The following is a 25,951-nucleotide window of genomic DNA, read 5'->3' as shown; positions in this document are numbered from 1 at the left end:
TTTCGTTTTTGGGTGTAAATCGTCAATCTCTGTGTGTGTGAGAGAGAGAGAGAGAGAGTCAATACCAATAGCATCCAACTGCTATGCCAAAAAACAAAAAAAAAGGTTTCTACAACAAACACCCGAGAGCTCAATAAGTTTGATAATACAGTGATTGCTAGTCGTCTGAACGAATTGAAGCCTCTTTCAACCCGCCCATCGTTCGACAAGGAAGGTGGGATTTTAATCTCTTTGCAGAGCAGTTGCGTGAAAATACATCAAAAGTTCAATTCCCTGTTTTACCTCAAAAGTTTGGGATGCTGCGCATAAACGAAGTCCTCCTTGTCTAAATCGAGGAACCAACCACATTTAGCTAACCATCACGAGTTGTTTAGCAATGTAGACAATCAAGACGTTCTTTCAGACTACTGCATTAATTGTAGCCCATGAATGCTAATATACAAGGATTGCAGCTCCATCAAACCTAACCTGCTTTCCAGCATAAAAGATGCTCTTATCATACATGTAAAAGAAGTACTCAAAAGTCTCGAACCAAGCTGAGTAGATCGCGGCTGAACTGGCAGAAACAATTACAACAGCCAGCAGAGCAACATCATAGTCTCCTAGATGTTCATCTCTTTGGGGGATGGCTTCATAAATGAGAAGTCATTATCGTTCTTGATTTCTTCTGCATCACTGGGTACATTCAGCTCATTGCGTGTATCGTGATCAACTGTAATCATTAACTTGTTCGTCACAGGAGTTGATGGGTCAGTTTCCAAGTCAGACGCCTCCTGGTCCTCATATGTGAAGGAGCGAGTTGAGTGACCAGTAGTTTTGAAACGATGTAGTGCTGGCCCGGTCGAATGCAAAGTTGAAGCCACTGAAGCAGTTGGACTTGCATCACCCAATCTTCTAGTTGGAGACTTCCTTCCCTGCTTTTTCTTCACAGCCATATGCCACTTCTTCAGGGCTTTGGAAGTTTGTTCATCAAAGATTGATTTTTTCATATAGGAACCCATCTGCAAATATAGTCAAAACCATCACCTAATTCTAAATAAAATAGTTCAGATGAAGAGAAATTTTCTACAATTGATAGTTACATTCCATCCCTGGGGAATTAGGTACAGATGGATTAACAACTGACAAGCTTGTGTAGCAGTTCACGAGAAATCTGCTTGACAAGTCATACCATAAAGTATTGAAGGATGCATTACTCAGTGCCATTGACAGTCTTATCAGCCAGAGAAATGCAATAGATCTTATAAGACATGTTGAACAGTGTTAAGGTACCTGAGCTACAAGAGCATAAAGTGGAAGCGTGATGTAGCTGCATAAAACTAGGACTCCTACCCTGCAATGTCGCAGAAGATTATTTAACATGGATTCAAAATGCCAAACTGGAAATTGAATTTAACATCCAACGGGTGACTCTATTGTTAGAAATGTTTTTACGAAGAAGCATACCCTAAAGCAAGTTTGGCAATGACTAGCTCGAAATTCTCATGGAAGCAAGATTTTAGCCCAAACTCATACTGCAGAGGATGAAAATCTCAATAATGTTGTTTAGCATGGAGTTTCGACTTGGATTCAGATTTCAGTACTTGAGAAATGGAGAAAATCATTACCCAAATCCACAGAAAGTATGTTATTTGGAATGAGTTCTGCAAAATGGGAAAACTGATCAGAACATTGGATGTGTAAAATTAGCAAAATTAAAATTAACTACCATGTAATAAATGGGATTTTCAGTCGACAGAAGTAAAAGATAAAAGGTCTTTTTTTTTGGCGGGAATGGCAAGGGTCATTTCTTCAAAAGGGTAAGTATCTGACATAATGAACGTTGAGAAGGGGATGGTCACTTGACTATTTGAAAATTTATGTTGACATCTTTCTCCAATCCATTACTGCTCATCACAAAATCTCTTCTTTTGTCTCTAATTTTATTTGTGCTTACAAAGAGGTCCGTTCTGCCAAGGGTTACCACAAGTGTTTTAAATAATATGACCCACAAAAAAATTTGTCAATAGCTGTTAAATGAGCATTAAGGTGCTGAGTGCTGACAATTTTTTATGGAGCCATGCATGCTGCAAATCTTGGTGATGCAAGGCAGGCATTTCTTACGGAACATCTAGGATCAACATTAAAACTATTGGCTATCAGCTTTTGGCTTTTGATGGTATAGTACAGAAAGGAGTAATAGTGGAGATAACTTTCCCTACTCGCTTTTAGGTAACAGAGTTTGATCTTTAATATCCATAATAGCAGGAGTCAATACCTGAAACAGAGCGAAGTGAATAAGATGAAGAACTAACTCAGGATGCCCAAACCAGAAGTATTTATCTGAGCCTTGCACAAGTGGAATGCCCTGAACCACTGCATGTCTCTCTGTAATTTCAATGGCCATCCTTGTTAAAATAGCTTGAAGCTTCGTCCCAACTGCTAAGATTACCTGAGAAAGGTGATGTACTTAGGAGTTTTAAGCTTGCCAGCATAAGAGACAATATAACTAGGAGATGATACTTACAACCACAGGAATTAGGGATGCCCAGAACAAGGCTTTCCAACCTGAATTGAAAAACTTTTTCCATTTAATATATGAATATACATACTAAAATGGACCTAAAGCTCAAGTAGAATCATTAAATATTAGTGAAAAAAGAACAAAATACTAGCAGCATATCTGTTATTGGAAAAGACACTTACCACTGACATTTAAGAGCAAGAAAACCACAAAAGACGCCCATAACACTGGACTGCCAACATTTTCAAGCAGTCAACAAATAAGAGCAGATATTAGAATGTTACATCATGAAGACATAGAAATCCTTTACGAAATTAACGATCATTACCTGACTCCCACCACAGTCTTGAAATCATCCTCTAATGACCTCTTTATGTACTTTTGAAAGTTAAATTTACTTCCAGGAGCTAAATGAACCTGCAGATGCAACAAATAAATTTTAAGGGATGATAATCCATGGAGGATTTAAAATTAAGTACAGACAAACAAACAAGTACTTCATTGGAAACTTACACTAATAAATCCATTGCGCAATGTCAAATAGTCAGATTTACTGACGGAGTGGAAAAACTGTCTGAAAAAGCAGCCCTGCAGGAGTGAAACATTAGGATAAGCTTGCAAAAAGAAAAAGAGATAATGTAACAGTCATTGAAACACATATCCAACAAGCATATAAAAGTGAGTCAGAATGAATAAGCCCAAGAAAGTGGTACCTTATCATACAAAAGCCTTTACTGAGCCAATACTAGCAAATTTTGAATGTGGGCCAACAAGTTAAAGACTCATTAATACCTCAATCACTTTTATATTTACTGAAAAGAAATACTTCTTACAATGTAAAAGAAGATCGGTATACTGGTCCAGAAACTGGTGTGTGCTCTCACGAAAGATGTTTCATGAGTAAGCCTAAATCTTGTAGGATCTGCTGATTCAGAGGGTTCATTATTAATGCGGTGAGAAACAGACAGTGAAATCTAAGTTACACTTGGCAACATTATATTTTCTAGATCGTACAGTAGCATACCATTTGAAAATTCATAATGATGCGATGAAGTCTCCTGCTCCCAATCCTTCCAACCACGAATCTGACAACCATAATTCGACCATGAGCTCTAATCTGGTCAAAGGTATTGGAAGCAATGGCACTTCAAGTACAAAAGATTAATCATTGAAATGGACATACAGGAGTGGGAGACATAAATTGCTCCTAAATCTAATAATGTTCCAAGGACAAATGTTGTCTTGCCTGATGACATTTTAAAATAGACTAGAAACTGGAAATATTCAGAAGTAAACAATATTTTCTGTGACATTCATCAACTACATTTTTTAAATGGAAAAGCAGAGAAAACATTATTAAATACTTAATTAAGTAAGATGAATCAAATAAGCTAAAACCGCCTGTCCCACGATATCTTAAAAAAACACTCTCCTTCTAAAGGTTGCAAGAAATTTGGATCCACAGCAACTGCCAAGTGGGCATAACCTGAATTACCTTGAGTCTTCCTAGAGCCATTGTGACAGCACTATATATCACGTGAAAGACAGCTAAAAAGAATATGAGGATGTGTAACTGATGCAGTCCATCAACAGATATCAGTGGTACTCGCCCCTGTTGAATATTGTCAGATTAGTTTGCAGTAGAGCCTTATACATGCAACTATCTCATGATTTAGGGAGACCCATGCATAAAAAACTCTTTATCAAACAAAATAATCTCGTCATGAAGGAAAATCTACACTCTAGGTGTGGATGGGTTTAAGCGTTTAGGCAAAGGGAAAAATTCTGAAAAGGGCATGCTTGGAGGCCAAATGCACAAGGAAAGTGTAACTTTGGAGTATTCACTATGAAGGGTATTTTTCCTGATTTCTGTATAAAACATACAATTACATTTTATAATGAAGCTAGTAAAAGTGCCCTTTATAAAAAGTAGCAGAAACTTGCGCATTCTCTACCAAATAAGGCTCCGAGGGTAAGTGAGAGGGATGGTAGGGAGTGCAAGTGAGAGGTCTCAGGTTAGAGCCCCCCTACTCGCACTTAAACAAAAAAGCTCCAGGATACCAGTTTTACTAATTTTCCCTGAACTAAAAGCTATTTGCAAATATATCATGGTAATCAAGAAACAACAGTGCAAATCGAGTTCCACACAAAGATAGGAAACAAAGATTAATTTACCTGACACAATGCAAAGAAAGAACAATCAGACAAAATCAGCAACCAAATTAAGATCTCCCTCATGAAGGAAGGAAATTATAAACAAGAAGAGGCCATCCACTACATCTAGAAATCAAAAGCACCATTGAGCAACATTTTCTTTCAACCATTTGTGTCTGCAAGAAAGTTGTAAATTTTCTGTAAATCTGCTTAAAAATACAAATTGGGCCTCAGATGATGAATTTTTAACTAGGAAAATGTAAAAGAGAAATGAATAATTAACTATATTTTTATTTTATTTTATGTTCACTTTTTTAAGCAGGGCAAGGGTGGGATTACTTAGCGAGGAGGGGGAGGGGCATTTGAACCCAAGAATTTTAAATCTTGGGGCCTCAACCTTAGCAACTAAACCTAGGCCTCCTCGGCTGAATAATTAGCCATAAAATTCAAGAATCATGGAGAGATTGTTAGTGTATTTCCATAACCATCAACTATGTATTGAGTATGTCTGCATCTTAAGGGAGATATTAAGGATGTATACGTACAGGTAAGTTTACTAGCTTGACTGATCAATGCTTGAAAATGAAAAAGACACTCCTAAAATGCTAAAAACAAGTATAAACAACAATAGAAAAAGGATGTGGTATTGTGCAAATATGTCATTTCATCTCATCAACAGAACAGAGATGAATTTGAATTAACTCTAAAAGAAGGCAGCTCTTGCTTATTTTCAAATGAATCTGTCAGATAGTTGAGTAACATCATGAAGAACCTGATCAATAACATCCTCTTCTGTTGTCCTCTAAGGATAGAACAACAAGAGAAAGAATTGTCTCCTGAATTGCATTTTGTATTGAAAAATTTCACAGTTTTTGTGACTCCGATTGGTTGGGAAATTCTGACATGTGAAAGGCATATAGAAGCATCTTCATTATCCCATTCTCCTTGGTTTATTCAAGGTATTATTAAAGAATATTCATGCATGTTGACTTCTAAGAAACATCAATTCTTCAACAGTGCTTTAGCTAATAAGAGATCATCTATATGGTCAGTAATCATCAGTCGCTCAACGAGTTTTACAAGAAAGCCCAGTTTCACCTTTGTCAAATGAACAAGGAACATGAATTACCTGCTTGCAAGAAGGCTCTTTAGCACCAGCAGCCAGAACTCTACGCTCGTACCCTATAAGCCTCCGACGATGTCCGTCATTTTTAGTAGCAACTTTGTCACGTGCACGACAGGGCAGCATAGAGTCAGCAACACCAGAAGGTACACAGATTTGGGTAATGTAATACTGACTGAATACGAGAAGTAGTGAGATAAAACCGAGAATCATCAACTCTGCCCATTAGATCACGTAAGGTTAGTCAAAGATTGAAATGCTATCCAGGAAACGTTTTACTACATTACCTAAAAAGAAAAAAACCACGGACATGGTGTGAAATGACAATAGAGAAGTTACACTGCATACCATTTTTTACCTTCTCCAAAGCTTCATAAAGAGCTTTCTTGTGCCTATCCGTTAACCACTGATGAAGAAGAAAAATTACGAAAGAAGAATTAGCAACCAGGAAGAATAGAGGTCAGAGGGGTGGGTGGGGGAAGGCAAAATAATAATGACAATAATCGAAGGAAATTGCTTATAGTCTATAGAGAGCATTGCGGAATGTGAGAAGAAAATTAAACAAAAATATCCACTAAAAGGGAAAAAAGAAGAAGAAGAAGACGACAGAGAAACAAGAAAAACAAACGTCAAAAGATATTGTCAATACTCCTGAGCAATACGTTTGCGAGAAGTATATATATATATATATATATTGAGATCAGGGGGGCAATAATTGGTTGAAACTTGGGTTGAACAATTCAGTTACTTGTAGCACAGATTAAAATAATAACTCGGGCAGTTAACAACAAAAGAAGAAGAAAAGAAGTCAACAAGCATGCGAAGTAAGGAGACACTGGAGGAGGGATTGAGCTGCAAATGTGTGCATAATTTGCAGACTGCAACTATCTAAAAAGCGTTACTCACAGTTCCAATTTTGTGGAGAAGTTTCTCCAAGGCAATCGAAATGAGGATGATGACAGCACAAACACCAGCCACAGCCCATGTGGGTGTCTGGTCAAGCTGCCTTGAACTTCCTCCACCTCCACCTGCCATGGTTTTTCTATATCAATCCAGCGGTTTCAGCTTTCTTTGGTCTTCAGCACTTGGAATCTTTTTCTTCTTCGGCTCCGAAACAAACCTAACACCGCAATTTAGAAATATCCTCTCTTTCTGCACAAAAAATTTGTTCTTGTTCAACTAAGGCTACAAACAAAATACTCTCTATTACCACTGGGATTAAATATGGCATAGTAGTAGTAATATACTGTATATATATATATATATATATGTATATATGTATATATGTGTGTGTATATATATATCTGGTCCGCTCTGGTCAATGGAAGTTGCAATATGAAATGCACGCGCATTCACTGCACGTCTTGATGCCACATTCACACACCGCTATTTACATTAATATATGTATCTTCGATTAGTAGTAGTAAAGTAGTAACTAGTGCTCGTAGAGAGCATTTATTGCTCCTCCTAGTAAAGCAAACTAAACCTACAATAGACAGCCCAGCGAACATAGAACGCGGCGGGCGGATTGGGGTGAGTCTGGAGTTATGAATCCGTTATCCAACAAAGAGACGACCAGCAAAGTCTTGATGCCTTTTAGTCCACTTGGGATCCTCGGTGACATGTTTTCTATGCCAATCCAATGCCACCTATAATATTGTGCCAAGTGTCCTGTTATTAATTACACTTGTGTTAAACCAAACAAAGTTGAATTATTAGAAAATTAAAGTGTAAATAATAACAGGACACTTGGTGCAATACTATAGGTGGCATTGAATTGGCATAGAAAAACATGTCACCGATGATCCCAAGTGCTTTTAGTCTTATACTCCTCTCCGATTTTTTTGGGGTGTGTTCGTAGAATAGGTAAAAGATTTTTTTGAGTATATTCGTTCGTCTTTGATAGGGTGCATTTTGTTGGTAATTTTGTGAATTTTTTTCCTTAATTTTGGACTAAATATTGTATTAACTGCTAAATTCTATTTATATTTGATTAATAACATTAATTGCAGGAAAGTGGAGCAAAATTTGGTTAAAGGAACAATTTTTCATTAAACTTCAAACTAGTTTGACTTAAGCGCGGTCAAGACCTGCTATCAAGTTCCAGAGACTCTAAGATTTTTTTTGCGTGAAAATAACCTAGTTCGAGTTAAACTCTAAGTAGAATGATCTTGGTTGTATGGATAGAGTATTATTTGGAATATTATTAGGAATAATTATTGTAACACTTTTTATAATGTGAGGTATGTGAGATAAAAATGTGATTAAAAATATAAAAAAATGAATTAAAAAATACATTTATGATGCAAACGAAATATTATTTAAATAGTACTTCTAAGGAAAGGAGAATGATTGCATCATGTCTATTGGTTTTGGAAGAAAATATGCATCTCTTGTATCTCTGGTAGCCGCATGTCCATGGAAAATCGTTATACGTCTGCGTTGGGATTTTTCTAGGCGATGGTTTTTCTTGCTAGTCAAGGGTCAAATTGAAGATTTGATTCCAAATATTTGTAAAATTGAATTGATTTTTATTTATTTTTTTTAATTCATTGATATTATGATTTTGATTTAATTTCTTATAATTATTTTATTATTTGAATGTCAAGGGATCGATATTCTAATTGACCTAATAATCTGCCGTTATATTAACCAGCTAAATTGAGTGTGTTTGGATTGAAATGATTTGAAAAAAAAAAAATTTACTTCACAAATCTCAATCACCTATTTATCTCACATATATCACATCACAAAAAGTGCTACAGTAATTATCTTAAATAAATCATCCAAATAAACTCCTATCCAAACAAATTTAATTAGTTGATATTAGTTGTAACTAGCATGATTAGTTTCATATTAGCGAAACATATGATTTAATTTAAACAAACTCTAGCAGTGTGAGGACCCGTAAAATTTCCTTATTTTATATCATTTTATTCTATTTCTTTTCATGCATTTTCTTTATTTTATTTTACTACCTTAATATTCTAAATATTTTATAAGTGAATATAGTTTTAAAAATATTTTTCTAGTATAAGTTAGTTCGTGTTAATTTGGAAGTGTATTAGGGACGTGGGACCCGTTAGTGCGTAAAGTACGGTAAATTTCGACGATTAGGTAAAGTTTTGCATAAATGAAAATTATTTATAAGGTATTAAGGGATAATTAGAGGTTAGTTAGATAGATTAACCTTTGGTAGACAAAAGGATGAGAATAAGCTTAGGATAGCTAGGTGTCATGAAATCATTGGTTGTGGACTTTGACCAACCTTTCTTTACCTTTACTAAAAATCAAATTTTGACTAAAATTCCCTTCATTTTCCTTCTTGCTTGGCCGGCTATTGAGAGAGAAAAATCAAGAGTGAGACTTCACTTTGTTCTTCAATTGCTTGTCAAAATCTTGATTTCTAACCGATTAAATCGCAAACTCTTCCATAGAAATGCTAACTAAGGAGGAATAAAGGTCTTGGTGGAGGGATTTTTGTAAAAGAAACCCTAAACTACCATCTTTCCTAAGGTTCCAAGGTAACTCACCTAGAAATTTCCTTTTTGCTCTTAATAATTGCAAATTAGTGGATTAGAGTTGTTAAATAAGTAGTTTTCTGAGAAAGTTTATGATTTGAAGTAGGGTTATGGTAAATTTCAGTTTTTATAGTGAATTTTCTGCCCTCATGTGATGATTGATGATTAGCCATGGTTTGGTAGTTTGTTATGTGTAATTTTGAGCTTGGATATGTTAGTTTCACTTGTCTACAAAAAATTTCAACTTGTGTACCTCAATTTTAGTTTAGGGTTTTGAATTTAGGGCTTTATTATGGTTGGTTTTGAAGCTCTTAAATGGCTAAGATTAAAGGATATTGTAACCCTAAGGAAGTGTGTTTAATAGCCTAATATTTGTATGTACAATTGTGGTTGAAATGAGTTGTGATTGATGACTATTATAGGGTGGAAAAGTAGAGAATTAAGGGGAGGTGCTGTCCAATTGTTTAGGCCGTTTGGTTCTTTTACGTTTGAACTGCATTTTGATAGAAATGAAGGGTTTTGGAGTTGTTCGTGTCTTTAGGACCAACTGTTACATTTTTTACTCAAAAGTTACATTTTATTTCTTTGTACTAGTAGTTAACTCGGAGAGACATCCAACTTGTAGTTGAGCCTCATTTATGTATTCCGTTTACTGGGTTTGTGAATGTGGGAATCCTAATTATCTTGTCTTGGTTATTTTAGGATTTATCGGTGATTAAAGCCATATTTTGGGCGAAAACTTTTAAAATTATCTTTGTTTGAACTGGTGAGTGTATCACTCTCTTGATTTGTTGATTAACTGGCTTACTTGTACTTGAAATCTGTGACTTGAATGACTGTGAACTCTGTTTATTCTGAATGAGATGAGAGTGTACTTTATCACACTCGTTCTCTTGCCTGTGTGACTGTTTACTGTATAAATTAGAATCTGTTACTATGCCTGATCTGATGTCGTTTGGAAGTGTATCCAACGACCTTCTTGTTAAACCTGAACTCAACCTCATGGAGAGTCAATTGAATCAAGCCAGTAAGGAGTTGGTCAAGCAAAATTGACAAACCATGGGGATTGATCTTAGGGAATCTTTGGGTATTGCAGACTTTGAATTCCCAGTATACTCGAGTATTACCATTCTTGTTTTTGTTTGGCGTTCGGACCCTGCAAGGGGTATATTTGGCGAACGAGATTTGGCGTAAAAGGGGTCTACGGACATGTTTATTTTATTAAACGTTGACGGATGGTCAACGAGTTCGGATCAAGTACTGCAATGAAAATTTTGGCTATTGAAAGCCACCAGTATCCTTTCTATTTGAAATATTTATTCATTTCCCTATTTGGCATGTATATTTGATTGATTAAAAGGATGATCCATGATTCTTGATTGCTTGTATTTTTTGATACCTCATTAAACGTAAACTCACCTCTTCCCGTTACCATTATTTTCCTTACAGGGAACAATAATTTGGAACTATGATGTTTTGAGAAAAGAGTCGAGCTAGTTTAAATATTCTTTTATATAGCTTATCTGTAATCGAAAAACCCTAATTGCATCTTAAACAAATGTTTCCCTTTTGAGTTGTAAATTTACCAATGTGTGTATATAAAAGTGTTTGATCTTGTCTATGTGGCTCATTTGATTGGGAATGTACATTCTCTAGTATTATATATAGTTTGCTTGTACTTGATTGGGATTCGGACGAGTGCAGAGTTTGAACATGGAAAGAAAAATTTTGGTGGGAAACTGTTTCACTGAATTCGGCCGTATATCCGGCTAGTTCTTGGCCAGATTAGCAGGGGAATTTGAAAAAAAATTTTGGTTGCTCACTATCTTGAATCCGGCCGAATTATGACGTGGCAGCTACTGTTCATTTTCATTTTCGTTTTCGTTATTCGTTGTACGTGAATCGTTTAATCGCAGTGTTATCACTCAGAATGGTTTGGCTTTTGTGTTCTCGGCTTAGTAATCTCCGATTGTGGGTTTCTTAGGGTTCTATCGCTCGTTACATAGGATTTGTGAGTGTTTTAACTCCGTAGTTCTGATGAGAGTTGGGCAGGCGGTCCGCCGAACCCTCTGGTTTGCTTTAGGAGAAGCTGAGGCTGTGACAAGTAGTATGTTTGTTGGTTTTGGTTAAGACTTTTCTAATTTTTAATGTAATCTAAAAATTAAATTCCACGGTTCTACATGAGATTATTTCTTGATTAGGAAATAATTAACGGTTGTACTTTAATTATCGATAAAATAAGTAAGAGTTGGCAGTCAGTCTGTCAAAGTTTGTTTATGATTATAACTAATTTATTAATAAATAATTGAATTATTTTGACATTGATGATCCGTTTGTGAACCGTATCTAAAAAGTTGCACCTTTGAATAGAGTTTTTCTATTATTGATTTATTTCCTATTTATTTTTGGGATTTACTTTCCTTAATTAGTTAATTAGTTATTTTCTAATTTTCTAAAATCCCCCCATAATTCTCACTTTAAACCAAAAAAAAAAAACAAATTTTTTTCCAATTCCTTCTGCTCATGGCCATATGCAAAATCTATAATTTGAGTAAGTTTTATTATTGAACAGGCGCAGCCCTTCCCCCCAAAGTCACGGTTAATATTTGACTCCAATGAAGGCATGATTAGCGTAGAAGCTGGCGGATAAATTCCAACCTAGTAGGGATTAACGTCTATTCATAGTCCCCCAAACTTTTTTGTCCGTACCTACTGTATCGCTGTTGATGGTGTCGCCACTTGCCTGTGGTGCTCTCCAGCTAAAAAACTAGTACTCGGGGACCATATGAGCATTGCCTGGGTTCAAAGCGCAATCATACGGGATCAATAGTTGCAAACTAGTCTCCGCTTGATAAAATCATCTTTGAAATCTGAAATATAGGTGTTGAACGAATTAAGCTACTTAATTTTAAAAATTTATTTTTATTTGATAACTAGCTAAATTTAAACACTAATTGGAACATCAAATATTATGAGAATTTAAACATTGAATTGAACTAACGTTTAGAGAGGGCAAAGGTGCCTGTGCATGTGATAGAAGAGAAGGTTTATGTATATGCTTAATTGGGATGCCTGCAAAATGCACAGGAGCGAATGCCTATGTTATAATTTGTCAAGTATCATGAGATTAAAAAAGAAAAAAATACTATCAATATCTATAGGAAAATGATAAAGTATAGTGATGTTTAAATGCACAAATAGAATCAAATATGCTAATTTGTTTAAGTGGAGAATTGTAAAAGTAAGCAAATGGTCATTTAATCACATTGTTATAAGTCGGTAGGAATTTTCACAACGTTTGCTGACAAAAAGTTGAATCAGTATCGCTCTTGCAATTGTAATGATTAGAAAGAAAATCAAACATGTTTTTGCAGTGCTTTCCTTTGTTATCAAAGGATTATGAAATTTCACTACAATAATAAATTCAGCATAGCATACTAGGAAGAAACTGATTCTCCGCAAACAATTCGACACAATTTCGATTCAGCAACAGTTAATGGGTAATTTTGGAGTATGCTAAATCTTAAGGCTATTTTTTTTTTTTTTTTTTGAAACATAAAAAGAAAACCTCCATTCATGTCTAATCTTCAAATCTTAAGGCTATTAATCTTGATGTTTTGTTGAAAGAGATGGAGGTGATCCGAATTTATCTCAGCCAATAACCTCCGACTACAATAAATCAAAAGAAAAGGGCTTGTATATTCTGACAGAGCAACTATGTGTGTAAGACGATGACTGTGCATGCAATTACAGAAACTCCGGACAGAGAGCATCCGATCCGGCCCTATGTTTTGTCGCGGAAATGTTCATCCATCTGGCATTGGATTTGGTCATTGATGTTGCCGTGCTGGGCGCAAACGCATCTAAGAGCCTTGAGAATTCAGCCCAAACAAGAGAGTCCGACAACATTACAGACTCCGCAATGAGAGGGACACGCGGGGTATGTATCTACAGGCTACTGCACCGTACTCTTTCAAAACTTCCCCTCTTCTTGGATAACAACAGATTTGAGAATCCAGTTCCAGACTTGTTCCGCTCAAAATGTCTAGTGGTATTTACTTGGACAGATCTACATCTTTAATTTTGATTAATTAGACTCATAGAGACTCCCAAGTCACTCATCAGGATATCCTACCCTTTATTCCGACAGGTGCTTCCTCTTCCTGCAGTACCACCATACTCGCATTTCATTTCCATCGCTCCTCCTTTCTAGTTTTTCTGATTCTTTTTTTTTTTTTTTTTTTCATAACAATAATAACCCAGTAGTATTATCAGGTACCGGAATTCACCATTAGTCACCATGTCCAAGATTCATCCGGCTGAAAATCAAGGGCGACACCGACCGAGTCGACATTTAACAACACCTATACCTGACCATCCTCTTCGTCCTGGCCCTAGTCCCTCCGTGCTCACCGTCTGGAAGAAATCCAGCATGAGTTTCCAGGGAACTGATGGTTTCACGGTTTTCGATCACTGTGGAAGATTGGTTTTCCGAGTAGACAACTATACCAGAAAGAGTTGGGCTGCTGCAAGCGCCGGACTCCTCCTCATGGACGGATCCGGCAAAGGTCTACTCACATTGAAACCCCAGGTACCTACCTACCACACCTACTTCTTTACCAATCCTCGGAATCCTGGGAACAAAAAATCATATCAACCTACTAGTTTGTTCTATTCTCTGCACCATAATGAATCTAACCGCATGCTTGTTTACCTCCCTTTTATTTCATTCTCAATCCTGTTGCCAAAGTTGCTCAGCGTGCAACATCAGTGGACAGGATATCGGGGCGAGGACAACCGATGCTCGAGGGCATTTACCATGAGAAGACCACCACCGCTGCTGATTCCCAGAAGTGCATGCGAGGCTGAAGTGTTTATAGGAGAGAACATAAAGGGAACCAGCGAGAGGAAACCTGACCTAAAAGCTGAGGGATCCTTCAGAAGGCGGAATTGCAAGATCGTCACTACTGCCACCGGCGAACTGGTTGCCCAGATTTCCCGGAAACGAATAAATACTACCCTTCTGCTGAGCGACGATGTTTTCACGCTCGTAGTACACCCTGGATTTGAGCCTGACCTTGTTATGGCCTTCGTAATCATCCTGGATCGCATTTGTCGCCAGACTAATTACGCCCCCATCCTCTGTTCATAAAACATTTTTTCTGTACATCTATTTGAATAGAGTCAATTGACCCATTCCAAATGGCACTCCACTCATCATCAACTGAGCCGGACGCCAGGCACCCACTTCAACAACTCAGCTCCTACATCCACCTCTTTCTAATATGAAATCATCGTAGCAGACCCCCAAAATACTCTTCCGTGGCCAGCAGGCATCATGGACTATGATGATGCTTGCCATGGATTTTGAAGTTTAGTCACTTTTTTTTTTTTGGGGGGGGGGGGGGGGGGGTGGTGGGGGAATTTCATCCTTTCACGGTCTAGAACTCTTGCTGCATAATCTGGTACAGTGCAGCTACTTTATTGACTAATTTCTCAACAGTTCTTTATTTTGACGAATTGAAGCCGAAATACAGTTACATAAATATTGGTAAATCTCGAAAGCCCGTGCTTTGGTCATGCAATACAAACTCACAATCCGAGTTCGGAGTAAAGAAACCTGATTGTTACTATTACACAGTGATGCGTCAGTGTAGTAATATAGCAAGCTGTTGAGTTATTATTTCTTGATCCTATGATGCATAATGAAGTAACCACCACTAAACTAAAATCAGTGTCAAAAATATTAAATTGCCCTCTGCTCTGGAGGCCAATTTGAACAACCAAAATATACATGACGCGAGACAAAGATATGTTGCTTTGCTAGGATGAGATCGGCAAGGACAGCTCGCCTTCAAAGTTAGTTCAAACCACAGATCTATTCCTCTTTGAAGTAATCTGCAGAAGTAAAGAAAAATAATAGTACTGGTGATGATGATGTAATGATAGTAACAAAATGATTATTAAACCTTCGAACCGTTTTGAAGAGGATGATAGTAACAAAATGATTCTTAAACCTTTGAACCCTTTAGAAAAGGATGACTAAAACAGGACACATCAAATATTTCTTATTACCTTGATCAATCATCTGAGACATATATCTTATCCTCATAATACCTTCTCTCACTTTCTGTTTTCTTTTCATTTCGCTTCTGAAGGGGAAAAAAAAAACGAAGTAAATTGCAGCAAAAGATGAATAAATTAAAAATACAAAATTTCAATCAAATGTCAAAATATCAGATGAATACAGTGAAAAATCTCACATGAAAAACTCAAAACAAATCTTAGGATAAGAGGGATTGTAGAGCCTAAATTTGCTACTTTATCTGAGATTAGAAATTTCAGTAGAAACTATAACTCCATATCCAAGAAAATGCCAGATAAAGATTTTTTAGATTTCTCGACTAGCAACAATGACAAGAGAAGTCATATAGAGGATATAGGGAAACCTGGTATGCCTCATGATTAGAAACAATTCTCCTAATAATTGTGCTGGTTGTAATATCCAAAGGACTTTCTAGCAATTTTAAAATGCCCATGCTGATTGGGACGGCATATGGATTGCTCTTCTCCTGCAAGCCAACAGAATGAAAAGCCAAGATGTGGGGTCCCAGGGAGAAGATAGCCGAAAAAAAAAAGAGCATCTTAAAGAAAATGGAACAGCTAAAAATGCAGCATAAACACTTGGCATACCTTCTGAAAATCATTATCCTCAGCTACTGTTCCATGGACAACTAAAGAAATATTGAAAGTTGTTATCTGCAATCGTGAGAATCTCCCATCAACAAGAAAACAAATGAGGGAAAGTTTCTATCTACAAGAAAATGAATGAATATGACAGTTATTCTCTTATACATTTGTTTAACTAGAAAAATTTCAGAAGGAAATACATGGTAATAGATAGTTGATGGTGTCAGCATCACAATTGAGTAGACGTAGAAAACTTTCCAGGAGAAAAAACAAAAATCAGGGAAAATTTTCCTGCAAAAAAGGTTCAGCCCTCAACCTCTTTTGCTAACCAAATGTGCATGTGGGAGAAAATAACTGCTTTTTATTCACTTTCCAGTCTATAAAAGTGAGGAAACTGATAACTATTGAAAAGTACATAGCACAAGATCAGAAATTAATCAACCAAAGGCTCTACAAAGGACAAGGACAGCAGTGCAGGTTGCTGCAGACACTGCAAAGTGAACAATTTCTTTTGACAAAACTTTCGTGTGGAACAGTTACCAAACATGTTTGACAAAAGAACTTATCTTTTGTGTTTTTTCCTCTTGGGGATAAGCCCAGTATCTAATTTATACCTTTTCTCAAAAAGAGAAACAGAAAAATCTCTAAAATGTTTTAAAATGATAAAGCACACAACTCAAGCAGCCAATAAGCAGGTGCTACTTTATCCTATTCAAAAGTGTGAAAATACATCAAAAATGAAATAATGACCAAACATTATCCCAAAAATTTCCTGTGAATCTTCATGATTATTGCTAAACCTAGGCCAAATCCATCATTATTTTTGGAACTCTAACAGGCTTCAAATGACAAGATGTCAAGATCTAAATGTGTACTGCTAATCTGTTACTGCTAAGATGAAAGATAATGAAACATTCAGATAATCGTATGCACTAGATTTTGGCAAGATATTTATCTATTAGTAAAATAAACACACGGCGCAGTGGAAACTAGTTTCCCTGTAACATATAAGAAGAAAACAGTTAAACAACTGTATACCAATTGGTTAAATCTCAGAAATAAACAAAAGAAACAGACTTTTAACTGGAAATTAGTGCAGAATTGAGAGCAATAAGATGAACTGGATTAGAGAAGTGATTTCTTCACGATTAACAACCAATTTTACTGCTTGTACTATGATGAAATTATTAAAAACCAGCACAAGAATGTACCTTTTACATGAAAAATTACATGCAAGGAAAAGACGCACTCAAGGAATGAGAAATGCTAACAGTTGAATGAGTAGGCCATAAATAACAAATTTTCAATTTACCAATCCAAAGTCTCTGAAATTTTCAGCGTGGAAAAATTATGTAAACAATAATTTTGAGTCGCTCGAGACAGATTAAACAGAAAGTCAAGACTAAACCCAAAAAACGGGAAACAAAAAAGGACGGAATAATTGCAAATAACAGCATTATTACAGGCAAAAAAAGGCCAGAATAACAAATAAAGAAATCCTCTAACGAGTCATTATGACTAGTGCAAAAGATGTTAGAAGTCATAAAAGCAAAAAATAGAAACAGCTGCATGCAGTGAAAAAGAGTATAAAGCTACAAGGAAGCATCAAAGAAGTTTGCAAAATATAAGATTGTTTCTCGCCTACAGTTCTTCACATAAATAACTATCAAACTAGAATATGCCATATTCCATCTAAAATGCAAAGAATTGGCAGCTACAAAAGACCACCATATTCAATATACCATCATCATTATGCTTACCATATCTTTTGACACTTCCCAGGGGGCACCAATAATCACCTCATCCACATAACGGCAAGCCAAAACACTCAGGCTCCTTTCATGAAGATTCATAATTGGACGATGAGCCCCTCTATTGGCACTAGAAAAGCCACCAGAGTAACAGGAGATTCAAATATCTAATATATCAATAATTGTTAACTGTATTCTATATTTTAAGTTCACAAATAATTGAATGATTAAAAACCAAAGAGATGCTCACCACTTTCTGAAAAATCACAATGTACAAAATGAAAAATACACATAGACATGTATACACAAAGTTGCATGAGCAATCTTACTTGATATGTCACTAGAGACCTAACAAATGGGCACTGTATATTTCACATTTGCTAACATCCTGTCCCAAATTGTTTACACATAAGGCTTCATTACTACCTTATAGGTATCAAATAATGAACTTAGCATTTAAACCCTGTATGACATTCCCTGGCCTTGGCTCAATTTGCTGTTACTTTGTGAGGAATATAAATTGTTCCATTTTTTATGAGTAAATCTTATATACACTGACGGTGTATACACCATCACGGTTGGATATGCGACATATATGCAAAATTTGAGTTTCAAATCAAATTCGGATTATGTGTCATGTATCTAATGGTGAAGGTGTATACACTGTTAGTGCATAGAAGATTAATCCTTTTTATATTTGTTACCCTTTAGTTGTTTTGCCTATATATAATGACCGCTACTACGTCCCTCCCCCTCTCCTCCAAAAGCTCTCTTCTGTCTCATTCCCATTCACTGTGATATTGCCCAATAACATTAAAACTAGCAAAAGCGGAAAGCCATACAAACATATTTATGCATTAGATAGAGAGAGAGAATGATTACTTCCACAGTTTGACTAACAATTCTGAAGTTTATTGTGACCGAGGTTATCATCATTGAGGTTTGACATACTTGCTGCATGTTAGGAGCATTGGCCCATGTTGCTTTCATGATTTTTTGGCAAAAATTGCACCATAAAACCCACACATTGACATTGCTTTAAACTAGAGATCTTTTAGCCAACCCTATTTATAGATCTGCCTGGTATTTTCGTGTCCTTTTCTAATTATCCAATTTGGCTTTAATTTCTATAGTTGCTTCAAGTTTCATTGTTGTTTTTCACTATACAGTGGAAGGCAAAAGTTCTCATACCTAAGAGAAAGCCTGTTTTTTGGATTTTGGGAACCATTTGGCTCAAGATGCAACAAAGCCACAACATATGGAAATAACTGAACTAATCCACAAAATGTACTCTATTCCATGCATTAAATCAGGACAAAACGAGCACTAGTCCCTCTTGGAACCTGAATGTAGCAATAATTACACTTGATCACATCTATTTCCCATCAATTATTGCCGCCTGTAATATGTATAGCCTCATCCAAATTAATCATGAAGCCTGTGATACCTAGTGAGGATTGGGGGTTTCATCTGAATCATGTTCCTTTAATCATGAAGCCTGTGATACCTAGTGAGGATTGGGGGTTTCATCTGAATCATGTTCCTTCTGCACCGGCCCCTTTCTCTCTCTCTAGAGAAAGTCTGGGGGAGGCGTGAAAAGCCAAGACAATAATGCATAGGCAAGCCAATTGAGATGATCGTATACATTCACCAAAAATACGATTTTTAGGTGAAGTTATTAGCCATTGTTTTTTAATGAGCAAATGAGGCGCCAAGCAAGGAAACTTACAATGTCACATAAGCTTCCTCTCCTCTCCTATTCCTATATTTTCTCCAACTACCTACATCTGTTCTCAATCTCCGAAAGAAGTGACAGGGTTTTAAAGGAAAAGGAAGAAAACAAAAGGAAAGAAATCACTGCCAATCCTACATATTGTCTAACCCAATGAATAAGTGGAATCTAAGCAAGCAAAATTGTACTCATCGTATCATAGTAAAAAGAAGTCCCATTTTCAGTAAGTTCAAAAGATCCTTAGTCCCACAAGATTAATACTGACAACAATCCTTCACAATTTAATTCCACCTAGTCCATAATGATAAATTCCATCACATCATTCCCAAAAACACAGTAGTTTTATGATGTAAAGTAAACCATATACATTCAACTTAGTCAGCCTATGAATCCCTAAATTTTTTATTACAAATCTAAGCCAATATTCACTAATTCTCTCTCCTAAAGCATTCAGCTTGTAATATACACACACACACACACATATTGGCATGGACAAAAATGAAGATAGATAACTTAGTTAACAGCAAGGCAACAAGATGTATTAGAAGACCTAAACTTAGTTAACCTTGATAGTTCACTTTTGATTCCCTTAATTTGTCATTAGCAATTCTCTTTCTTAAAGCATCCAGTCCATAGAACTGCATGCAATAAGACAATAAATTATTTAGTTAAAAGCACGGCCACAAGGTGTATTAGAAGGCCTAAATAAGCTAATTTTGTCATCTTTTCCTTTTTATGCCAAACAATTTAGATTAAAAGATCAAGAACATTTAGTCAAAACACAGGAGGTACATTGAAGGGGGATACAAATGAAGATGTGTTGGGAGAGGTTGCTACCTGACAGTTTGATCAGTATGTATACCAACAAGTAAAAAATCACCGAGCCCTCTGGCAAGCCTTAGTATCTGTGGGTCATCAAAGAAGTCATAATTAAATGCTGCATTCAATTTTTGTACTTTAAACACAAAAAAAGAAAAAAGGACACTAAGAAAACAACACTTCAAACAAAAATAATCATTGGCATACTATGTCACTTGTTACAGCAACATCATAAGAGATTTAACCATATAAAATGCCTTCATGTCTTGATCATGTACTTGATACTCACTACGCATCAGAGAGTATGTGAAGTTAATGCAATTCCACTTACCTCCACATGTCCAGCATGAAAAAGATCAAATGCACCATCAATGTAGACTATACGAGCATCTGGTCCAGGACCCTACAGGAAAGACTAAAAAATTAAACCTAAGAAAGAAGATCCAGTAAGGCCATAAAACTCAAAAGCTAAAGGGTTTTACAACATAAAAAAGATGAACAGGAGCTTTTCACAGCTAAATTCTTTATTTAATAGTTCGTAATATTTTGCTTTTATGTGCTGCAGCACATGACACCAGAAACTAAGGTTTTCACCCTCCCCCGGTTATACTGCACCACATGATACCAGAAACTAAGGTTTTCACCCTCCCCAGCTATATCGAACGCCTAAATTGTCTTTGGGTTTGTAAATGTTACACCTGAACCTCTGTCCACCATATCAAATATAAAGTGTTGTCTGTAACGATGTTCAGGTTTCCAAAATCATAGTATAAATGTTTCACTGGCTGTTTGATTAACATGGAAATAACTGAACCTTGACATGGATTTCACCTTTCTGGCCTGTCTGGATCAAGTAGAAAGTCTCATTGGCAAAAGTATTTCAAACATGTCTGAGGCTTGGAGTTCTTGTGATGCTGAATTTTCCCATGTACCTTTGTAACAGTTTGAGAAATTTTTTTCTAGTTTCTTTTCTATTTGACAAGGAAAACAATAAACACAATCTTCAACTGAGTTCCAGACTTCCCCCATACAGCTTCAGGATTGTGCAGACAACTATCAAGCATTAGAAGAATAAAGTTTATATAGCATATGACATTCTTAACTCCAACAATACCATCTACGGTGGATTTTCTGGGCAACTTCCAGATTTCCATACTTAATTATGCATAACCAAGAAATTATTCTGTCTTATCTATCAAAATAGAGAGAATCAGGAAATATGAACTTGAATCATTAGAGAAAGGAACAAATGCTTCAAAGGGCATCCTTCACAGGCAATGCATTTATTGCACAAAATACACTGTTACTTCCTACAGATGGCATCAAGTTTTAAAACTGAAATGCATCAGGAAGAAAGAAAAACACACAGTATTAACTACAGAGATCAACAACATCAACAGTAACTCGTCAACCAATCAAGTGCGACATGCAACCTAATGAGAAAAGCATACTTTGATTAAAAATTGTAGATTTTTCCTAATTACAAATTTACCACAAGAAAATAATTTGATGTAAGAAATCAAGAGTATCAGGTTACATGGGGAGATGAATAACCTTTGAGTCGTTTCAAAAATCCATTCAACAAGACAGTGGCAAAGGTACCACATGATGGTAAATGATGTTAGCGTCCTTAGGATGGGTTGCATTTGATAATTGCGTGAACCTGCTTGATTAAGGATGATAGGGTCACTGTATTGCAGCCCCATAACTATTATGTCTTGTATATGTGGGCTTGTGAAACATTAGAAGCCATTTTCTATAATACTACGTATTCCCTGCTCATACTTTTCACAGGCTGTGCTGGGACAGGTGGCATTCTCCAAGCATCACCCATGAGAACTACAAAACAGCCTAAGCCGCTGGCAAACTTGTAAGTAATTCCTACGTCACAATTAATTCCCAACTAACTTTCCCACATAAAGAAAATGATTAAGAAAACTTGGAAACTCTCTTAAAAGGTCAACTTTTATTGGCAAAGTATTGTGAAACTCGTTAAGATTCCAAGAAGCCTGACCATGTAAAGGGCTTAGGAAGAAATTAGTAAGCAATATATATTACTAATATATGCATAACAGCTAAAAATACAGTCTTACGTGTAAGCTTTTGAAGTTCCAAAATGTTAACAATGATATATTTACTGCATGCACAAATAATGTGATGATCTTTTATCGCATCAAATAGCTTTAGACTATCAAGTCTAGAGATAACACAACAATAGCACCAAAAGTTTAGAAACCAAATTAGACTTGAAAAGAATATGCACTTCATCTAGCCCTTTATTCTTTGGTAATGCTGCGCAATATCCTAATGAATGGTCACTTCAACTAAAGGAATGCAATCAATTCGTCCCCACAATGAACACAGGGGCATTCAAGTTTGTATTCTGTGGTACCTTTACTGAGAGGGCAATGTCTTACATGAAACTTAATATTCCAAGCCTCCAATGCCAATAGAAAGTTCATCAATTAGAACTATGTAAGTACAAAAGACATGCAGCATCTCCAAAATTTTTTTTAAAAAAAATCAGAATTATGATGTGGAGGGATGATAGCTACCTTTCCATTTGAAAACTGAACAATTCTGCGAGAGGTAGGCAGAAAATGAGATACACGTGTTCCACTACCAGAACCACCATCTTCAGACTTATGGCTGTGGCCATGGCTAAATTGGCGTTGCAAGGATGAGTGGTTGTGGCTATCAGCAGCAGACCTCTCTCTCACACAAAGAAGCATACGGCCTATTTTAAACTCAAAAATATAAGCAAAGTCTGAAGTTAAAAATCAAGGTGCAAGAGAAAACAAACTCAAGGCTCTTAAACTTTCTAGCAAAAGCTTAATTCTCTAAAAAATATATTTATATGCAAAAAAAAAAAAAAAAGTAACAAAGAGGGAAGGAGTGCATACCAACAATGTCAGTGCTTGACACTCCCTCAGTGCGCTTAATTTGCTTGTAGCGGCCAGCCTTCTTAGCTAGGGCATAAGCATCAGTCCCATCAGGAAGAATGCATGGATCATCCCCATGAATAATGTAATCTATATTGTACTCATCAAATAATTTCTTCATGAAATCTTCAGTTATCGCATAGGGTGCATCAGGAATAACTTCATCCACCCACTTCACGGCACTGACCATTATCATCCTATAACAGAATACCCCGCATTATTACAGGCATTATCTACTTCGTTTTCCTGTACAATATCCTAGTGTTGGCTAAAAAACAAAAAGAGAATTACCTTAACAACAAAATAGAAACAAATTAACATAAACTTCCAGATCTGGTAAAACAGTGTTTGAACGTTTAAATGCACCATAGCTGAAATCAATGTAAATGACTCATGTGTACCTCTATTCCACCGAAAAAAAAAAAAAAACTTCATCGGTTCATAAAAACTGGCATTCAACAAAATAAACTGGTGTGCTGTAGTAAAGATAATTACAAAGAAACTTGAAAAGAAACACACACACACACAAAAAATTGATGTAAACCCAATGCATTAAAAAGAAACATGTCTCCCTAAGCCTTTGTTTCTGTCCTTCCCTTCATACTCTATTCATTAATGCAGTTTGGACGTCCTTTAAACAAGAGTTGCTTATTGTAAAGAACCACAAGCATGGAAGGCAAGTTCTTCTTGAACAGTCAAATATATAGACGGTAATCTGCTCTCTATTTATATTCACTTTAAGAGCTTTTTCACCCAATTTCAACTGTCAATTACTTTCCTCATACCTACTCAACTATTCAAGTCATTTATCCCAAATTTCTCCCACATTGTGCTCTGGGGCAATATTGAAGTCAACCACATAATAACACATCAAGCTAAACAAGCAAGGAGTGTCATTAAATTCTTCTATGGAAAAATTTGGAAAATGGGAATATGAAAATTCATTATTCATAAGGGTGTAATTTTGGGAAAATTTGGGAATGACAAGTGGAGTATTATTCATTAATTGTAAAGAATCAATGCTATAGCCAAAACCACAATTTAGCCTTCTGTTCACATGAAGGTGCTAATGCGTGCACATACAAGTGCATAAGTGCCCGTATATTTCAAGTGTGCACATCCGGATATACTCATATATTTTACCAAAGGGCATATTTGTATTCATCACACTAGCACACGCATACATACCAATATCTGCACATTAGGGTTTGCACAAGTGCATGTATCAATTGCTATATGCACATTCAAATCAATACCTATATTGACTAAAGTGTACATTTCTATCATTAAGGTGCACATTTCTATATAATGATGTGCACATTACTACGAGGGTTACTCAGTCATTCATCAACAAAAGTCATTGACCTTCTTTTTGGTGAACATTAACGCATACCCCATTCACAAATTATCCAAACATTACACCATTCCGATAAAACCTTCCCATTCCCATCTTCCCAAATTTTCACGGTCTTTATTCACTTCCCCAAAAAAATTAATTAATTAACAAGTGTCAGAGGTAAATTTCATGCAGTCGAATGTATTCGTATGAATGTAAATAAATAGTACTGATTAAAGCAAGATCACGACGGGAACTTGCTGTTACTACCACAACGCAAAAAAAAAAAAAAAAGGAATAGTGACGTGTTATACAAGAACACAATGATATAATAGGTTCCAACGGGAACGACTATACATTGTTGGACAGGACAACGACCACGGAAAAGAAATTGCTTGAAAAAGCGCATACAACAACACACAAAAATGGGGCAGAGGCATCAAACTCTGAGAATAAGGTAAGAGGGAAAGGACATGGCAAACTAAACCTCTCATTGAGAGGAGTGACCGGAGGGCCTTTGTTAGCTGTGATTTCAGCATCGCTGACGACTCCGACAACCAATTGGTCGCCAAGGGCTCGAGCCTGGCGCAGGGCGTTGCAGTGGCCGTAGTGCATCATGTCGAAGCAGCCATCCATATATACCCTTACGGGCCTCTTCTTCCTCTTCCAGACTCCCTGAGGCAAAGCAAGCGAAAGGGCCAGCGCGGATAACCCAAACACCACCCCTCCGATGATCCACGTCGCCACCAATCGCGATCCCTGTTGTAGGTTTTCCGAACGACCCAACTCCGAAACCATTCTTTCCGCGGCCTAGACCCGCTGGGTCATGTAAACGTAATACTCTTCGAGCACCTCTGCTTTGAGTGACTCGAGTGAGATGGTATGATCATCTAATAGTACAAGAAGACGTAGTTGGGTAGTTGGTCTTGTAATTGTATCCCAACCCGGCCCTACCCGTTGAGGAGTATTCATTAAAAGGGTCGAATCATCGCCCTCTGTAAATCATCGTGATCATTTTTTTTCGTGTTTGGATTAGCTATTTTTGGGGTTATTTTTTAAAAATAACACTGTAGCATTTCGTTTTTTAAAAATAAGCCTGTTTGGATTAGCTTTTTTGGAGTTGTTTTTCAAAAATTATATGAAAAACTTTTACTGTATATTTTTTTGAATTATTTTTAGAGGTATTTTTAAAACATATTTTTGAGTATTTTTATAATTTATAATTTTTATATTTATATACATTTATGCATTTATAATACATTTATAAATTTTATAAATAAATATATTTTTATATTTTTATATTTTATAAATGTATTATATTATATATATTACATAATACAAATATATTATAAATGTATTATATTATATATAATACATAAT

The 25,951-nt window shown here is 36.1% G+C and overlaps 3 protein-coding genes across 7 annotated transcripts; 1 reads left to right on the top strand and 2 right to left on the bottom strand.

Moving 5' to 3' along the window:
• Window positions 1-306: 306 nt before the first annotated feature.
• Window positions 307-7,291, bottom strand: LOC113696096 (MLO-like protein 8). 3 transcript variants are annotated; one of them, XM_072051774.1, is made up of 15 exons: window positions 6,687-7,291; window positions 6,129-6,186; window positions 5,787-5,998; window positions 3,999-4,115; window positions 3,528-3,588; window positions 3,337-3,425; window positions 3,017-3,091; window positions 2,832-2,920; window positions 2,686-2,730; window positions 2,507-2,547; window positions 2,258-2,418; window positions 1,608-1,643; window positions 1,447-1,514; window positions 1,273-1,333; window positions 307-1,001 (listed from the first exon to the last, which is right to left on the bottom strand). In XM_072051774.1, exons 1-15 carry the CDS (start codon window positions 6,813-6,815, stop codon window positions 603-605), a joined length of 1,641 nt encoding a protein of 546 aa, XP_071907875.1. In that variant the 5' UTR covers window positions 6,816-7,291; the 3' UTR covers window positions 307-602. The 3 variants fall into 3 exon arrangements, with proteins under 3 accessions (XP_071907875.1, XP_071907874.1, XP_071907876.1); XM_072051773.1 differs by having other exon boundaries at window positions 2,258-2,431; window positions 2,686-2,735; window positions 6,687-7,287; XM_072051775.1 differs by having other exon boundaries at window positions 2,258-2,431; window positions 2,686-2,735; window positions 6,139-6,186; window positions 6,687-6,751.
• A 5,779-nt stretch (window positions 7,292-13,070) lies between these two features.
• Window positions 13,071-14,614, top strand: LOC140008208 (protein LURP-one-related 5-like). 3 transcript variants are annotated; one of them, XM_072051763.1, is made up of 3 exons: window positions 13,071-13,451; window positions 13,568-13,892; window positions 14,052-14,614. In XM_072051763.1, the coding sequence occupies exons 2-3, from the start codon at window positions 13,602-13,604 to the stop codon at window positions 14,451-14,453; spliced, it is 693 nt and encodes a 230-aa protein (XP_071907864.1). In that variant the 5' UTR covers window positions 13,071-13,451; window positions 13,568-13,601; the 3' UTR covers window positions 14,454-14,614. The 3 variants fall into 3 exon arrangements, with proteins under 3 accessions (XP_071907864.1, XP_071907863.1, XP_071907862.1); XM_072051762.1 differs by having other exon boundaries at window positions 13,565-13,892; XM_072051761.1 differs by having other exon boundaries at window positions 13,072-13,451; window positions 13,577-13,892.
• Window positions 14,615-14,821: 207 nt separating this feature from the next.
• LOC113695952 (ethanolamine-phosphate cytidylyltransferase) lies at window positions 14,822-25,497 on the bottom strand. Its single transcript, XM_027215190.2, has 10 exons — window positions 25,059-25,497; window positions 23,197-23,432; window positions 22,849-23,030; window positions 20,625-20,696; window positions 20,312-20,379; window positions 17,752-17,872; window positions 15,995-16,060; window positions 15,751-15,873; window positions 15,377-15,453; window positions 14,822-15,199 (listed from the first exon to the last, which is right to left on the bottom strand). Exons 1-9 carry the CDS (start codon window positions 25,367-25,369, stop codon window positions 15,382-15,384), a joined length of 1,251 nt encoding a protein of 416 aa, XP_027070991.2. The 5' UTR covers window positions 25,370-25,497; the 3' UTR covers window positions 14,822-15,199; window positions 15,377-15,381.
• Window positions 25,498-25,951: the final 454 nt, after the last annotated feature.

The sequence above is a fragment of the Coffea arabica genome, chromosome 6c (genome assembly GCF_036785885.1).
Source record: "Coffea arabica cultivar ET-39 chromosome 6c, Coffea Arabica ET-39 HiFi, whole genome shotgun sequence".
NCBI lineage: Eukaryota > Viridiplantae > Streptophyta > Magnoliopsida > Gentianales > Rubiaceae > Coffea > Coffea arabica.
This window is presented reverse-complemented; position numbering and strand designations above follow the sequence as displayed.

Excerpts from the sequence above, each read along its gene's own strand:
- LOC113696096 (XM_072051773.1), bottom strand. The coding sequence starts at position 6,815 with ATGGCAGGTGGAGGTGGAGGAAGTTCAAGGCAGCTTGACCAGACACCC. Across the intron at positions 5,999-6,128 it reads TTTGGAGAAGGTAAAAAATG|AGTTGATGATTCTCGGTTTT; the intron begins GTATGCAGTGTA and ends TCTAATGGGCAG. Across the intron at positions 4,116-5,786 it reads AAGAGCCTTCTTGCAAGCAG|GGGCGAGTACCACTGATATC; the intron begins GTAATTCATGTT and ends AATATTCAACAG.
- LOC140008208 (XM_072051763.1), top strand. The coding sequence starts at position 13,602 with ATGTCCAAGATTCATCCGGCTGAAAATCAAGGGCGACACCGACCGAGT. Across the intron at positions 13,893-14,051 it reads TACTCACATTGAAACCCCAG|TTGCTCAGCGTGCAACATCA; the intron begins GTACCTACCTAC and ends CTGTTGCCAAAG.
- LOC113695952 (XM_027215190.2), bottom strand. The coding sequence starts at position 25,369 with ATGGTTTCGGAGTTGGGTCGTTCGGAAAACCTACAACAGGGATCGCGA. Across the intron at positions 23,031-23,196 it reads GTCAAGCACTGACATTGTTG|GCCGTATGCTTCTTTGTGTG; the intron begins GTATGCACTCCT and ends AGTTTAAAATAG. Across the intron at positions 20,697-22,848 it reads TTCAGTTTTCAAATGGAAAG|GGTCCTGGACCAGATGCTCG; the intron begins GTAGCTATCATC and ends TCTTTCCTGTAG.